Source organism: Paroedura picta, chromosome 6, assembly GCF_049243985.1.
Source record: "Paroedura picta isolate Pp20150507F chromosome 6, Ppicta_v3.0, whole genome shotgun sequence".
NCBI lineage: Eukaryota > Metazoa > Chordata > Lepidosauria > Squamata > Gekkonidae > Paroedura > Paroedura picta.
This window is the reverse complement of record NC_135374.1, coordinates 110,607,303-110,624,408: the sequence shown is the minus strand read 5'-3', so window position 1 is coordinate 110,624,408 and position 17,106 is coordinate 110,607,303. Positions and strand designations below refer to the sequence as shown.

The window sequence follows — 17,106 nt, the reverse complement described above, 5'->3', positions numbered from 1 at the left end:
ATATATTTTTGGTACCCTCTTTATCATGTATCCTCCAGCCCATTCTCGTAACAATTCACTGTTCACTAAAATGTACTTATTAGCTGCCAATGTATTAAGCCCCATGTAGCAATTAATATTTAATCATAAATACATGGGGAGGGGGAGAGCTCAACTGGAAATATATCTGTTTGTCACGAGCATGGGTATTTCAAATCATATGAACTTTGGCAGCCATATGTTCAAATATATAGGCATGTTGATTGATGGCTGGATTTATAACCCACCTCTACCGGACCTTCCATCTTGGGGCTGTTTATAACATTAAATAATACACTGAAATTAAAATAATTTAAAAAGTTAAAAAACAACCAATTGGTGATCTTTTTTTAAAGGAAGCAGATGGGATAGCCATTGAGATTGCCGTGGGGGAAGCCCTTAATGTTGATATACTCATTTGTCTGAGTTGGCCTCAACCTTAAGCCGGGTGGAAGAGTTCCGTCTTACAGGACCTGAGGAACTGTATGAATTCCATTAGGTTTCTGATGTTTTCAGGGAGCTCATTCTACCATGCAGGGGCCAGGGCCAAGGAAGCCCTGGACCTGGTCAAGGCCAGTCTTTCTTTTGGGCTGGGGACTATCAGGACATTTGCAGTCATTGAGCGCAGCGCCTTCTGGGGGACATATTCAGACAGGTGGTCTCTTACATTAATTTAGTAATATAAGAGTCATATAACAGGCATGAGCAAGAAAACAATTTTTCATTATCTGGCTCTAGAGCTGGTTCTCCTTGCCTAAGGAAGATAGAAGACACAAGGTTGTATTTGCACCATAAAAAGGTTTCAGCTAATTTTCCCAAGCCAGGTCCAGGTTGAACATGGACAGAATGGCCAACATTTTTTGCCTGAAGAAGAGGAAGAGTCGGTTCTTATATGCAGCTTTTCTCTACCTGAAGGAGGCTTAGAATTGCCTCCACTTTCCTCTCTCCCACAACAGACACCCTGTGAGGCAGATGAGAGTGAGGGAGCCCTGATAATACTGCTCGGCCAGAACAGCTTTGTCAGTGCTGCAGTGAGCCCAAGGTTACCCAACTGAAAGAATGTGGAGGAAGAAGAAGAGTTGGTTCTTATATGCTGCTTTTCTCTACCAGAAAGAGTCTCAAAGCGGCTTACCATCACCTTCCCTCTCCTCTCCCCACAACAGACACCCTGTGAGGGAGGTGAGGCTGAGAGAGCCCTGATATTTCTGCTTAATCAGAACAGCTTGATCAGTGCTGTGGTGAGCCCAAGGTCACCCAACTGGCTGCATGTGGGGGAGCGGGGAATCAAATCCAGCTTGCCAGATTAGAAGTCTGCACTTCTAACCACTACACCAAGTTATGTCAGTCAGCACAGAGGAGAAGAAATACTGTAGGAGGAAAACTCTAGCTGAAAACCTGGTCTGTGGTCCCTCTTGAATCTTCCAGCTCCTACCATTTAATTTAGAATAAGCTGTCATGATGGGAAGGAAGGATTGCATCCCTTGTGGTGTCGACTAATCAACAATGCACACAAGGCTTGTGAAAAATGAATCACAGAACCTTATGCCAACATTATAATCTTCCATGTGTGAATAAGGTCAAGCAGTCTTAAGCACTGAGCTATTCAAACAGAACCAGAAAGAAGAAGAGTTGGTTCTTATATGCTGCTTTTCTCTACCCCAAGGAATCTCAACACAGCATCCAATTGCCTTCCCTTTCCTCTCCCCACAACAGACACCCTGTGAGGGAGGTGAGGCTGAGAGAGCCCTGATATTACTGCTCAGTCAGAACAGCTTTATCAGTGCTGTGGCGAGCCCAAGGTCACCCAACTATTTGTATGTCAGCGAATGGGGAATCAAACCCAGCTCTCCAGATTCGAAGCTGCTTCTCCTAAGCACTACTTCAAGGTGGCTACTTACCTGTGGGATAGTCTGACAGAATTAGGAAATTCCTCCAGAACACATAGAGGACACTTACAGTTGATGGGCAACAGCAGCAGCAAACAAAGGAAGCATAGATGGTGAGGCAGCTAAACGGGACATTTTGTTTCTTAAAGGAGGAAAGGAGCATGCTGGAGGACATGCAGAAAAAAATTAAGAGCAAGAATTGTGTTTATACGTAGCAATTCCATGGAAAGCAGAATCCAGGTTCCCCAGGACCACAGCTAAAATTTAGCTCACCATAGGGTTGGCCAGTTGGCGCTCCCTGGGAGCACTGGAGAGGAGACTTCTGAGACATTCCTACAGCACTGTGAAGTCACTGCCTGGTTTAGAACAGGAAGAGATTTCACAATGCTCTCGGAATCTTTAAAGAATTCCCAGATTTTCATTCCATCCCTTCTGGTTCTAAAACAGTATCATCTCCGGGTGCTGATTGACACAGTCCTTCCCATCTCCCATCTCCCTCTGCTGCTCCACTGAATGAGGGTGGGGCATAAGGAGCATCACTGTCAGATTATATTTGTTGGTCCAGACAGCTGTATTCTCAGTAGTGACTAAGATTTCTAGATATAGTCTATGATATTTAACTCAGTGTCAAGAAAGGTCTAGGAGCATGGCTTAAAAGTAATACAAAGATGGTACTACACCCCAATTAGAATATTCTACATGAGGAAATCTGGAGATAAAAACTGTTGGAGGGGTTGTGGGATAAAGGGAACTTTTATTCATATGTGGTGTGAATGCCCTGCAATAACAATAATTCTGGGGAATTAAAAAAAATAGAATTGGCAAAATATAAAAATTAGTGTCTTCAATTTATTTAGTTCTACTAGATTTATTTGAGGAAGGGAAAGCTCTTTGTATAAATAAAACTCTGGTAAATTTACTTATTTGTGACAGCCAAGATGGTTGGGAAAAATGTGGGAAAAGTTTCAGTGGACAGTTGGTGAAGTAAGTTAAAGCAGTTAATGATTCTGAAAAAACTAACAACATTAATGTAATTAAAGGGGGAAGAAAGAAGATTACAGTATAGTGCTGCTTGATTTGATGAATTACTTGAAAAGCTTCTCATATTGTAATCTGTGTAGATTTTTGATATATTAGAGATTTGAGACTAGAGACAATGGATTCAAATTGTTAGAATATTTTAATGTAATAATAAGAAGAATTGGAATAGTCAATTGAATTTTCAGCGAGGGTTTGTGTGTAGTTTTGTTGATTTGTTTCTTTTTCCTTTTTTGCTTCTTTGTGATGTACTTTTGTATGGAACTTTTTATTTTTCTTCTGTATTGTTTTACCCATGTGATGTTCTCCCCTTGCTATACAAAATAAATTTTAAAAAAGATTTCCAGTGGTTGGGGATGAGTTCTGAGTGCTCCACAGAATGGCATGTTCCTTTTCATCATCAATAATTCCAAATTAAGTTATAAATAAAAGCAAAAATAAGTGAAGTGCAGATGGGGGGATTTACATGAGACCATGACACAGAATAGAAGAATCAATCATCAAGAATAAGGGAGGTAACAAATCCATAGCAGAAGGAACCAGGATCAGTAGAATTAGCATGTGTATTGCACGTTACTTTTTAGTGGCATTAAATGCATTGCCAGGCAAAGTGCTGTTTGTCCTACATGTACTTGCCACAATTCCCCCATTTATGGGTATTGTATTTATTAACCTACACACATCTGTTTAGTGTCGTTATCACAGGGATGATCTCATTTTGCAGGCAAGCAAGCTAGATTCCTAAATGATGAGCCAATTTTGAGAGAACTGAAGCACTGCTCAAACATCTGAGCCAACTCGTCTGGATTATCATACCAACATACTTCATTTTAATGGGCCCATGGTTTGATTTATCCTGTCCCCTCGCCCTGTCTGCTCTCACTGGATAGTAGGAAGGCTGCTAATTACCACATGGGGAGGCATGATTCATTGCTCATCTATTTTAACACCTATAGTTTCTCTGTGTCACTGCTGTCAGATTTATAGTCTCCCAGGCCCAGCAGGAACCCCAATTCTTCACTGGCCACTTTGAAGCTCACGGCTGCCTTGTCAAGAAGCATGAGAAGGAATGTGTCTGTCTACCAGTGGAATACAGGCAGGCCCCTCCGGCTTGTGCAAAATGACAATAGGCAATGTTTTGCCTGCTGAGATCTTTTGAAGATTTCTCATGGAATCGTAGTGGGCCTGTTGAATATTAATATTCCAGAGAAGGCTTACATTTCACAAATTAGGCAAATCCACTTGCATTGTCAAACAAGTAGGAAATTGCTACGTTTTATGAAGTGGCAAAATGCAACCTTTTGACTAACTAGTGTTTCAAAAGCTGTGTTTACTACACTTTTGCATAGTCACTAGCATTCTGTGAATCTCATACCCCCACCTCCAAACTGGATCGTGTAGAAGCTGAGAAAACATCAGCCCACTAAAGTGATTCCTACCTAGTCCAGAGACAAAAAGACATGGGGTTTGGCAAGGCAGGGCCTAATCCCATCATACTGACTGGAGTAGATGTTTGCCCAGCACCTGGTTATCAGATAATGAACCAGCGATTGCCCTGATATGGACGGCCCAGTCTAGTCCAATCTTGTCAGATCTCAAAATCTAAGGTGGGTGTTGCAGACTAGCCAGTTCCAGAAGAACCAAGTGATGCAGAGGATTCCTTTGAGGGAGAGGCAGCCGGCAGACCTGATCCAAACCCAAGGCAGTATCTGAGGAGCCAGACATTGATCCAAAGCCAGGTAGCAGTACAATGGCCCCTCGGCCATGAGTGGGCAACAAAGAGTCACCTGCTGGTCTGTTCAGCTTCCCTGAAGGAGGGAGCTGCAAGACAGGAGCAGTGCCAGCAGAGCTCCAGCTCCACATAAGCAATGATGAGAGTTTGCAGGAGCAGGACTGAGATGGCTCACAGGTGCTTGCATGGCAGGAGGGCATGGATGAGGCTGATAAAGAGTTCTCAGATCCAGTCTAGGGAGTAAAGAATGCCACAACTTTATTATAAACCCAAGCAGGAACTTGGCACAGCATGAGAGGAGCTGCCTCCTGCAGTCAGTGGACCGCCAGGAAGTGATCAACTTGTGCAGACGAGGCACTGCATAGAGTATAGCTTGCTCCTGGCCAGCTGGGAAAAATCTCATGGGGGAACAGGACATAAGTACTCCATGGCGCAAGCCTCTAAATGGTAACCCTCTGCCACCTGGAAATGTGAGGCAGCCAGGCTGCCCCCATGGGTTTGGGGCCTTGGCTCAGCATCCCCACAGTCTCTTACAGAGGCCCCATGATGGGCAAGTTCAGAGTGCAGACTCAGATTAATGACTGACTGGAAACCAGCCTTTAGGGTATAAGATAACTAGTTTTAATTATGCATGGGGTCTCGGATTCTGGCAAGCTTCACTGTATGCGTATGTGCTTGAGGCCCAGTTGATGGAAACTTAGCCTGCATTTTCTATAAGCTTGTTGCTTAATTAAACATCTCCCTGTAGGCAAACCTGGATCTCATGTATCATTTTCTTGGGATTTCCACAAAACTGGAACAGGCCGCTCAAGGACTTCCTAGCTCTGCTTTATCTAAAAATGCTGGGGACTGAATCCAGGACCATAGGAAAGGAAAGCAGGTACTTGCCTCTGAGTTATTTCCCCTTCTCTTTGTACCAAAAACCAGATCAAGTTCTAAGGGAACTGTCAGGAACTGGCATCCCTCCTGAGCTGCCCGAATTATGAGTAGCTAGGGGTTTGACTCACCCAGACAAGAAGGGGTGGGTGAGGGAGATGGTCCGCAGCTGGGCTGAGTGCTCCAACTCAAATGAGAAGGCTGGGAGCTAGAAAGCAGCAGAGAGGGGGCATGCCCAGGAAGCAAGGTTGCATCCAAACTTGGGGATGGACAGGACAGGTGCTGTGTGTGGCTCAGAGCCACAACTCAACATGGCCAGAGCAAGCCACCTTGGACTGAGAATGAAATGCTTAGAACTGCATAATTTCCAGAGTACTTCCACAAGAACATGGGAGCAGGCTGAAGGACTGCTATGCAGCAGGCGAGTCTAGCACTGCAGCTGCTAGTTCTCCCCTGTCCCTCCTTGTCTTCCTCTTGTTTACCTTCTTCTCTTCTTCAGCTGGCACCAGCCTGCCTTGCCTACTTGCCTCATCCTGTTATAATCACCCACCCTCTACCTCAGAAGGGTGCCCCTGCTTCACCTTCCGCAAACATCGTCAGATATTTCCAACATACCACTGCTAAGGCAAAACAGTAAGCTCTCATTACTTTTACAGGCATCACTACCCTGGTAAAGGAAAGACAATAATTTATTTAGCTACTGGAAGATAGTATGATATATATATAGAAAATAAAATTGCACTTACCTGTAAAATATTGTTCATTTTTATGATTTTATGATTGTATTGACTTATATTACTATGCTGCTACCTATTCTGGGCAGCACAGGAAGGGCGAGTTTATTTATTTACTTATTTATAATTAAATTTATATCCCGCCACGCCCACTGATGTTACTTGCGGCAGGTAACAATAAGCAACCCACAATAAAGTGCTACTAAAACAATGATAAAATCTGTCTAATTTTAAGATTATCAATATTATAAATAAAATGTTTTGGCACTATGATTTTCCTTGGAAAATATTAATCAGATTGTGCTTCATATCCATGAAAATTCTCAGTCCTGTAAATTACCTTTATAGAGTGGGAAAAGAATCCACAATACAATCTCCTTGTAGTAAAATCTATACATGCTATGGCACATGAACAAGAGAAGAGCCCCAAAGGAGAATGAATGATTAATTAACCTGATCTTTCACCTATACCATGGCAACAAATATACAATCCTCATTTTCGTTTCCAATACTTACATGTGTAGAAATGGTGGGGAAGTTAACTCAAGAGAAACGAGACTTCAAGGGAAGTTAACTCACTGGGAAACGAGACTTCAAGGAAGCATAATCAGAAATTCATAAGCATACAAACAGCATGTCTATACACAGGCAGTGTGATGAAGTATGTCAGCCAGTCTTGAATTTACCAATAGCACTTAACCATCCGCTGCAATATCAGGGGGGCTGATGAAAGAATAACACAAAGGTTTTCCTGAGAGCCAGTCTGGTGTAGTGCTTAGGAGTGCAGACTTCTAATCTGGCAAGCTGGGTATGACTCCGCACTCCCCCACATGCAGCCAGCTGGGTGACCTTGGGCTCGCCACAGCACTAATAAAGCTGTTCTAAGCAGTAATATCAGGGCTCTCTTATTCTCACCTCCCTCACAGGGTATCTGTTGTGGGGAGAGGAAAGGGAAGGCGACTGTAAGCCGCTTTGAGACTCCTTCAGGTAGAGAAAAGCGGCATATAAGAACCAACTCTTCTTCTTCAATAATATCAGGGCTCTCTCAGCCTCACCTCCCTCACAGGGTGTCTGTTGTGGGGAGAGGAAAGGGAAGGCAACTGTAAGCTGCTTTGAGACTGCTTTGGGTAAAGAAAAGCGGCATATAAGAACTGCTATATTGACTTGCCATAACTCAGTTTAGCTCCCCTCACACAGTGTCTTCCATTTTTTTGGCCTTTTAAATCTCCTTATTCAATGACATTCTTTTTTGTCTAGCCCTTATTCTCTTGCAGACTGCTGATTGTGGTGGAGAGAAGATGGCTAGAAAACCAAAAACCCCACGTGACAAATCAAGTCTGGAACTGAAAGTTAGAGCACAAAAATATTAAAATGCCATGATTTATTATTGTGCACATAAATTAGAATAAAAACACCATTAAAGCATAAATTCACAATTACTGTTGCCTGTGCAATGCCGCACGTACAGTATAAAATAATAAGCTCAATGATTGCACATGGTTGATTAGATACATTTCGACCCAGAGGGTCCTCTTCAGTGGTCAAATATATAGTAAACAATAAAATCATCAAACATGATATTGTAAAGGCTGGGAAGGTAGTATAAGAATCATATAGTGCGATGCCCCAAACAGTAAGTATCATTTTATTCTCAAATATGGAACTCACAATAAAATCAAAGTGGTCCAGAACAACCATTCTGTCCAGGACTGAAGATCAATTCCAAATGTGTGTTCTCAAGTGTGAATCAAAACAAAATGAAGAAGATTGCTAACAAGCCTACAGGGAAGTATTGCCTCTTGCCATCAGTGCTCTTATCCACTGTAAATGGTTCCAGTACTACGTTTGAGAGAGAAAAAAAGAGGAAAAAACAAAGTTGCACTTACTTGTAACTACTGTTCACTCAGTATCTTCTGTGCAGGTATACATTAGGACTATGAATATGCAAGCCTAACAATGGATAGTTCTTTACAGCTAAGAGCCTCTAGGGGGTGCTGCGCCCTGGAATCAGAAACTTCTTCCCGTCTAGGAACCATGTGCTTCCATGGAGCAGCACCCCCTCTACCCTCAGTACCTCTAGTGCTGCCAAAGCTAGAACATGCAGCAGGGCAGAAGGAAGGGTATGTGTACCTACAGAGAAGATACTCAATGAACAATAATAGCAGGTAAGTGCAAATTTGTTTTCATCATTCAGTTTCTGTGCAGTCCCACATGGGGGTTCTAGTGAGCTACTCACCAGGTGGAGGGGCATGCTTCCCTCACTTGAACAGTGAATGAAGTACTGCCTTTCCCACTTCAATATGTAATGGTGTATGAACATGTCTGCTAGGATAAAGAGCAGCAGCTTGGTAGATCCCTATCAGTGGTATTCCATCAAAGAAAGCTGCCAAAGAAGCCAACTCTCTAGTAGAATGGGCATGAATGTTTAGCAGTCACAGCAACCTGACCAGACCATAGGATTCCCTAATGGTTGAGACAATCCACTGGCAAAAAGTTTGAGATGAAGCTCCCTTTCCTCCATTAGGACAGCAAAATATACAAACAGGATATATTTGTATACAAAATATACAAAAATATCACCTTCTAACATCTAGGGAGTGCAACAAACACTCATTTTCAGAGCTTAGTGCAGGAAAAAAGACAGGCAAAATAATATCTCGAGATGAGTGGAACCTGGAAACTACCTTATGGAGAAACCTAAAACTGTGTTGAAGGATGACCCTCTTGAGGAAAAATCTTCAAAAATGGCGGGTCCATCTGCTAAATCACTATCCAGGCTGATGTAATAGCCACTATAAAACAGACTTTCATAGACTGTTCAGCCAACTAGCATGGGGCAAGGGGTTCAAAGGACTTAAATATCAACTGTGCCAAAACAACAGAGAGACACCATTGGGGGAACTATTGGATCCTGGAGTGGGCAAAGATTACATAACCACTTAAGAAATCTTTTTGACAAGTGCTGGGAGAATTTGAAGTGTGGAGGATGGATGGAAATGTGAAAGTAAGCATTTTTCAGATCAGTAATGATGAAACAACAGTTAAACTTTATAATTATTAAATTGAAGGAATGGAATTCAGGTGGAACATAGAAACGCAAAGAAAAACATTAAGACACCAGAGGCCCAGAATAGGTCTAACTCCACCACCTTTTTAATTGACCTGGAATATCCAGGAGCGCAATGAGTGTGCCAGATCAAACCAACTGCAACATGGATCCAGGAGGAGGTACAAACTGCATTGATTCCAAGTATGCAGCAGCAAACAATTTTTCTGGGGCTGGCAACAATTTTTCTAGGCTGACTTGAATAATGGCTCTGATACTTTGAGGGTTTTCTCCCACAATGCTGCTTTAAGTTTTGATACCCTATCTCTGCAAGCTTTGGGGGTTAGCTGTTGGCAGGCCTTACATGTGAAGACATTATGTCCTTTAACAATTAAACATAAGTCATGTTCATCAGTTTGGGTCATTTTTGCATGCAATCCCAGTGAACTGGGCAAAGCAATTCCTCTCCAACATGAAAGACTGGAGACTATAAAATGACAACCTTCTCCTTTGGCAGCAAAAGAGGAACTGCCACTGCAGGGGAGCATGTGGTCCCTGGGTGGGAATAAATTTCTGGCTCTGGCACACAGCACCCCCTAGAGGATCTTAGCTGTAAAGACCTTTCCAATGGTAAGTCTGCTCTTATGCAGTCCCCATGTGGACCTGCACAGATCAATAATGAACTATCGTTAACTTAGGCGGAGGGAACTGACAGACAGCTGTGCCCCTTTTGGCTGGGTTAGAAAAATATCTTTGTGATGGGCTAAGTGAATGAAGTAGAATAGATTATCAGGTTATGAAAACTCTACAGAGTTCGCTTTCCAATTAAGGATGACTTTAAAAAAAAAAAGTATGCTCCAGAAAAAAGTAGCAAGTCTTGAAATCTGCCAGGGGACCACAGTCTTCCCTTTCCTTGTTCTGAAGGGTCATGAGCATGTCAGGACTGGACCTTGTCAACAGTTAGAGCTTGAGTTCTACTGGGCGCTGATGGGATTTCTACAAGGAAGCTTATTAAGAATAACAATAAATCAGAGATAAATATAGAAAGCCAATTATTTTACAACACTGGAAGGCCAGTAAAGTGGTAAAATAAAAAGTAACAGAAGCGTCACTTAGTGACAGAACAATTTGCATTCACAGCTGTGTTCCAGCACTAATCAAAATCAAGTCCTGCTGGAGTCAAGAGTCGCTGCTGAGGGGGGGACCAGAACAGGTGCATGGAACTAAAGCAATTACCTGACAGGTCCCCTGAAACACATCTCTTTTAAACGTATCTGAGCTGATTCCATTACCACTTTTCACCTTTGAACTCTCACCCCTGCCCCAAATGCAACCTGTACACTGGCTGGCAGATAACATGACTTTTTCTCAAAAACAATCCGACACCTGATGGGAAATCTGGTTTGGTGCCTTACTAGGGATTCATTTCCACTAAATAAACATTACCACAGGAGTTTGAAGAGCAGTTTTCTAGTCTCATCATTAAATCACAAGTCCTTTGAGGCACAACTCTTGGGACAGAAAAATGTGGGCTTGCATTACAAGACATGTATTAGAATAAATTGACAGCTTGATAGAAATCCCTGGCTATGAAGAATATTGACTATTTTGATGCCATATATAACTTACTGAGAACCCCTACAGGCTGGAGAGCTTTCGGCTCTGTGGGAACCCCCAGGCAATTACAACTGAAAACACGTAATCCTGTATTGAGCACCCCCCCCCCCACACACACACACAAGAGTCCGAATCATGTGGTTCCTATGGTTCAGAGACATTTCTCCAGCAATACCTTTGCATCAGAAACACACAAATCTTATTCTGGAATCAAAATAACTTATTAAGAGCCAGATTTTCTATATTATTGAAAATTAAACCTGATGCATTTTGGATAAATTGGAATTATCTGCTAATTTCTGGCCTCATTTTAAAGTCCACTAAAATATCAATACAGAAATTTGGAGTTGAAATATAGAAGAAGCAAGGTGTGACTCTGGCTCTGTGCTTATTGAGTCTAATTTTTCTTAATGTGAAACATCAGAGCCTATCAACAAATTCTGACAGCACATCAAATGACTCAGAAACTCTCTGTAGCTTTTTAAAAGGGGTTGATGAATAATAATTATATAACAAATGGATTTTTAAAGAGTTTTTGCCTAAGGCTTGTACTGCTAAATTAGTGAAACCGCTTTTCGATGGAATAGGCAAAATGTTGTTTCATGTTATCAATTAGGCACTGCCTTTTGATAAATTTGAATTAATTGGTGAAACTGTAAACACCGCTCTACCTGAAATTGCGTGATTTTACATGAAGTCTGCCTAACTCCTAACACTACCAACCTCTTTGTCTAATTTGTGAGATAAGCAAAGGTTATTCAGATGTGTAAAATGGAATGAATGAAGAAAGACCTCTGGCCTGACTCATTAATTTGCCAAGGCATTGCCTAATTAATTAAATAATACACAAAGATTTTTTCCCCCCTGTGAATCAGGCAGCTGAATTTCATCAAATGGAAAAGCTTCATAAATTAGACAAGGGTGCTGCTGATTTTATGAGGCAGAGACTGATCAATTTCTGAAAGTTTCATAAGTAAGGTATGGTTTTGCACTTCCACAAATTAGGAAAAGACTTTGCTTCCCTTATGAATCAGGTAATGATGCTGCCCATTTTAATAATATGAAGCAGACTGAAACATTTTGATTTTCTTCTGGAAGTCCCTGCAGAATTCAAAGCTCCTATGAGCCCATGAATAAAAAGGCTCTTGGGAGCAACAGTAGAAGAGACAGCAGGAGTCGATGTTGAGAATAAAAAAGCCAGAAAGAGCAACCAGAAAAGCATCCTGACATAGGCAATAGGCGCACACACACACAAAGCCAGAGCAAAGGTGAGGCACAGCTAAGATTAAAGTCAAGTAGGAAGCAAGAAAACAGGCGGTGCGATAGCACAAACAGACAGGAGCATGAGCTGGAAAGCATAGTACCAAAGAACAGCACCAGGTAGACTGTTCTTCAAATCTGAGTTGGGTTTGACTTGGAAATAGGAAATCCATGGGAAGGACTAACCAGGCCATATCAGGATCTGCTAGGATCGCAGCATCCCACCATAGTTTGAGCATGTGTGTGTGAGAGGGGGGGGGGGCTTTGTTGCTCTAGCCTTTGTTGCTCATCTGGGTTGTTGCATTTTGTGCTGTGCTTTGGATCTGTTGTGTAGACTAATGGCTAGATTTATGTTGATAGGACGGTGCTGGGGGATGGAGGATGCTGAAGTATTATCTGTAGCTTTGCCTTAGTTGCTGAAAGTGGCATCTGGATATTTGTTCTCTTGGGAAAGTGGTGAACCCACCTTTTCCAAGTTGATGTGTTTTGGATGTCACTGGGGGGCGGAGGGGACAATTGGGAAATATCTTTATCTGTATGCAACAAGAAGAATCATGAGCTCTGTTTTGCTTTATCAATAAACTGCTTTTGCTGACATGCCAAGCCTGGTTCACTGAGGAGTTAGAGGGGACGTGATAAGTTGGTGTTCAGGACCAGCCTTGGCATTTCAGGCCCACCCCAGGCAGAGGTGTACCTGATTTACACATGGAGCAATAGTTTGCTTTTTCACAAGTCAAAGCTGTTCTCACAGCCTGGTGACTAGGGCCACTTCTAGCTATCATCAAAAGAAAAACATGAGCTTGTCCTTCAAAGGAACCAGGGGAGAAAGGAAACTTAGAGATCTGCTTGTGGTAGAAACTGAGAGGGCAATAATAGTGTCTCCTAATTTCTTGGTGCTGTGACTTACTATTGCATCATATCATTTACTCAAAAAGTCTACATAGCACATTGGCTTTTAATTAGCAACCTATTCCACCAGTGGCTCTGGGTATCTTGTCTCCTCATCCCACCAACCTCCTTATACTCTTTCAGTTTCCTGTCCCCTTCTTGCCCTCTGAATTTTTCACTTTGCTACTGTAGTAGCATACAAAAACAACAATGAGATTTGTTTTCAAACTATGATTGGTAACCAGCAAAAACAGAATTAGTTGTTATAGCAAGATGTTTCACATCAAATGGAAAATTGCTGGGATTTCATACAAATGCTTAATATTTGCCTGAAAGATGATCCAGTCTTTGAAAAAATAGGGGTAGCTCATCCCGAAACCCAGTTCTGCATGCCACAGGAAGGATTTGCTTATTGTAGTTTGTTTTCTATCCAATTAGTGGATATGTGCAAAGTCACTCAGATATGAAAGCTTGCATTTTGAAACAAAGAGTTAAAAAGGAGCAAAAGTGCTTTGAGAATGCAGCTTTAAAGGACTAGGGAGGTATTCCTGAAGACTTTGATATAACAAATGAAAGCAAGGAGTCATCTGTAAATATTTTAAACCAGTGGAGTTAAAAATATTCATGTAAACGTAAATTTGGCATTTTTTATATATATCTGAAGGGAATGAATTCACATAAATATGAATGGGTCTATGATTTTTTTTTAAACCAAAATGTTGAAACTGCAGTGACAGTAACCGAAGCTTGATGGCAGAATTTGATCACTGACATAAATGTTTGGGCTTCTATTACCTGTGCTTCAAGTCTGACCATAAAAATTAAAGATTTATTACTGAAATCCAGTTTCATCTGAATTCCCAATAGTAATCTGTAAATATATCCTTGTACATACTTCTCAGAGCTGAAGAATCTCCCTACTGATGTAATGTGAAAGAACTAAAGGCTCAAAATCTTCAAGGTCCTGAAAGATCCATGATCTAACACTAAAATCTTTCATGATTTATCTGTGCCTGAGGCTTACACATTTTCAAGACATCCTATGGAAGGAAGCCATTTCTATAGTGCACAAAAATATCTACTTTCAAGCAAAGTTCTTCATTTAGATCTGAGAGAGCTGTGAAGTGCTATGTTTTACTACTCTAAACTCTGGACGGACTGTACGTTGGGATTAAATAAAGAAAAAAAATGTTCTCAAGACAACAAAGTAAACTAATGATTGTGTCATTCTGTGTGGATGAGTTGACAAGGGGCATAATCAGGATGAAGGCTGCTGGTTAATTCCCCTCAACTAAATTTCTTTATAACCCATTATCAAAGTAGAAAACTGCCCTTACCTGGATACTCCAGGCAAGGCCAATCTCATCAGATCTTGGAAGTTAAGCAAGGTTAATCCTGGCTAGTATGTAGAAGGGAGACCTGCAAGGAACAGTAGGGTGGAAGTCGGCAACGGCAAACCTCCTCTGAATGTCTCTTGCCTGGCTGCCAGATAATTCTAGGATTTCCTGGATATACCACACACATGTCATATGAGAAATAAATAGTAACCGGAAAACTGTCCTTACACAAAAGCATGTCTAAATAATTGAGAAACAGTATGTTTTTTTCTGTTACATTCATCACAAATGTACATTGTACAGTTTACAAAGAACAACATGACCAGCCTTGGTGAACCAGTACATATAAGCAAAACAAACAATGCAACAGTTTTAATTGTCACCATGTTTCCAAATTTAGCAGCGCATTCCGCCATAAGAAAAACCATTGACATCGAGGCAAGAACAATGTGCTAATTAGGTCAGGCTTTTGAAAGGTGGCTTGTTCTAAATAATGAATTACTGAACAGCCAACTGAATAACACTGTTTCAGGTGTATTGAAAAACTTAAAATATTGCACCCTTAAAAGACACAATCTACAAAAACATAAAATTTTGCTCCTTTATCAGAACAAAAGGAGTTCCATTCACCAGTCAGTAATTAAGAAAGCAATCTTAAGATGATCTACTCAGAATAATACACAGGTATATACAGTGGAGTTTACTCCCAGGAAAGTGTTCTTAGGATTACAGTGTTAATGCAACAAATTGTCAATACACATGTCTACACAGAAGGCAATTCACCAGCGTTCCACCTGACTGTTATAATCTTCAGTAACAGCCATTTCTTCTCCTTCCTTCTGCCATTCTCGAACTTTTTGCTCACGCAGTATTTTTCGTTCTTCCCGTCGTTTTTGCCGATTTTGTTCGTGCTCTTCTTGTTTGGCATATTGAAAACGCTGCAGAAATAGGTCTTTAGCAAACTCATAAAGCTGCATATCCAGGAAGTTCAGCTCTTCTATATGCTTTCTCACGGACTCACTGATATCCACATTAGAGGCTCGCGTGATGTTGTACTGAGTGAAAGGAGAAATAAACTCCAGTTTGAAGGTCCTCTCGAAAAGATACTGAGTTTTTCGCTGAAATTCTGTGAGTCCAAAAAAGGCCATGTTTTTCAGGTTGTTCTTGGCGCTTTGTAGAAGGATCATATTTCTTTCACTCTCATTCATAAAGGTTAGATTATAACACCCAACCAGGCTGAGGTCTGCCAGCATGCGCACCTGGCGGTTGTTAGCCAGATTATGGCTACAATTCATAAACTCCTGTAAGCTGACCCCAGACCAGTCATCTCCTAGGTAACACATAGGCAATTCCTCTGGTGTGGGGCTCCTCCCATCACACATATGGAGAGAAGTCTTCCATGTTGCACCTCTTTGGACATGCTTCCATTCACTCAAGTAACGTGATACAGGATCCCTCAGCATTGTAATGTAGTAGAAGTTCCTGAAATATGGAAGAAAGTGCATTAGAAAACATTGTTTTGTTTTCTTTAACCAGACAATTATTAATTGAAGAACCTCATAAAAATGCCTGTGATTTGCTTTGTTCTGCACACTACAAAAGAATTTAATCTGTAGAAAGGGGGGTAGAATTTGCTCTGCTGACTTTAACTCTGCTCAGTTTTCCGCTGTACACTTTTCTCTAAGATATATTTAAATGAATTTTTAAACACAAATGTTAGAGCTTATCTCCCAGTGTTTAATACATAGCCAAGGCAATATAGACATTAGAATCCTACTTTTTGTTTCTTTTGCTTTCATAATTGCCTGGCTTTTGGCTCTACTTTTCTTAAATGAATGTTAGTTTTAGATTTCAAAAACTCTTTCTCCTGCTATTCAGACCTCTTGTACCTATTAAAAATAACAACAAAATCTAGCACGATAGAACAGAAAGACATAAATGTTACAAATTGGAAAATCACCACAGCTAAATAGAAATGTATACCATGTAGACTCTGTAGAGGTAGTCATCAGCAGCCTTTGCCCGCAAAATACTCCAATCGTTAAAATATTTTCCTACTCCTCTTTTAGATTTCGTTTTAGTGCAATGTTTTCATGAAGTCATCAATCTCGCCCAACCATGCTCTACTACAGCCGCTCTTTTACATGGCTTTTGTCTATGCAGGTTCCATGATTTCCAGCATAACCTTTTTGTATAGTCAAAAGGGGACCTTTCTTCCCTTTTTAATCAGCAGAAAATCTCATTGGATCCACCTCCATACACGAGCCCTTTCTACTGATCATCTCAATTTTTAAAAAATCCCCCTACAAGGTACAACTGTTGCTGAAAACAAATTTAAAATGATATAGTCATAATGCGGCATCTAATAGTACCTCAACAAGGTTTTGTTTTCTATCATATGGGGCAAAACCGATGCAAAAAGAGTATCATCTGCAAAGCGTAAAGAAGACTTCAGTATGACATATGCTTTCTTCATAAAATTTCTTATTTGTGAACAAAAAACCTTAACTAACAAAGGAGTGAATTGAATTACCCCCCTTCTCACAGGTGCCATCCTGGGCTTCCTGCCAGACCGTCTCTGGCCCGGCTGGCCTTGGGGGCCCGGCGCCCTCCTTTACAGATAACAAAGTACAGAGCAACATTTGCAAGAAAGTGTCACAGCATGAAAGGATAC

The 17,106-nt window shown here is 41.2% G+C and overlaps 1 protein-coding gene across 1 annotated transcript in view; it reads right to left on the bottom strand.

Annotated features, from left to right (window-relative positions):
• Positions 1–10,172: 10,172 nt before the first annotated feature.
• Positions 10,173–17,106, bottom strand: part of HS6ST3 (heparan sulfate 6-O-sulfotransferase 3) — a 236,328-nt gene continuing 229,394 nt past the window's right edge. The window contains exon 2 of the mRNA XM_077343903.1: positions 10,173–15,914. Within this exon, the coding sequence (XP_077200018.1) occupies positions 15,212–15,914 (703 nt within the window). The 3' untranslated portion in view covers positions 10,173–15,211. The remainder of the gene's footprint in view (positions 15,915–17,106) is intronic.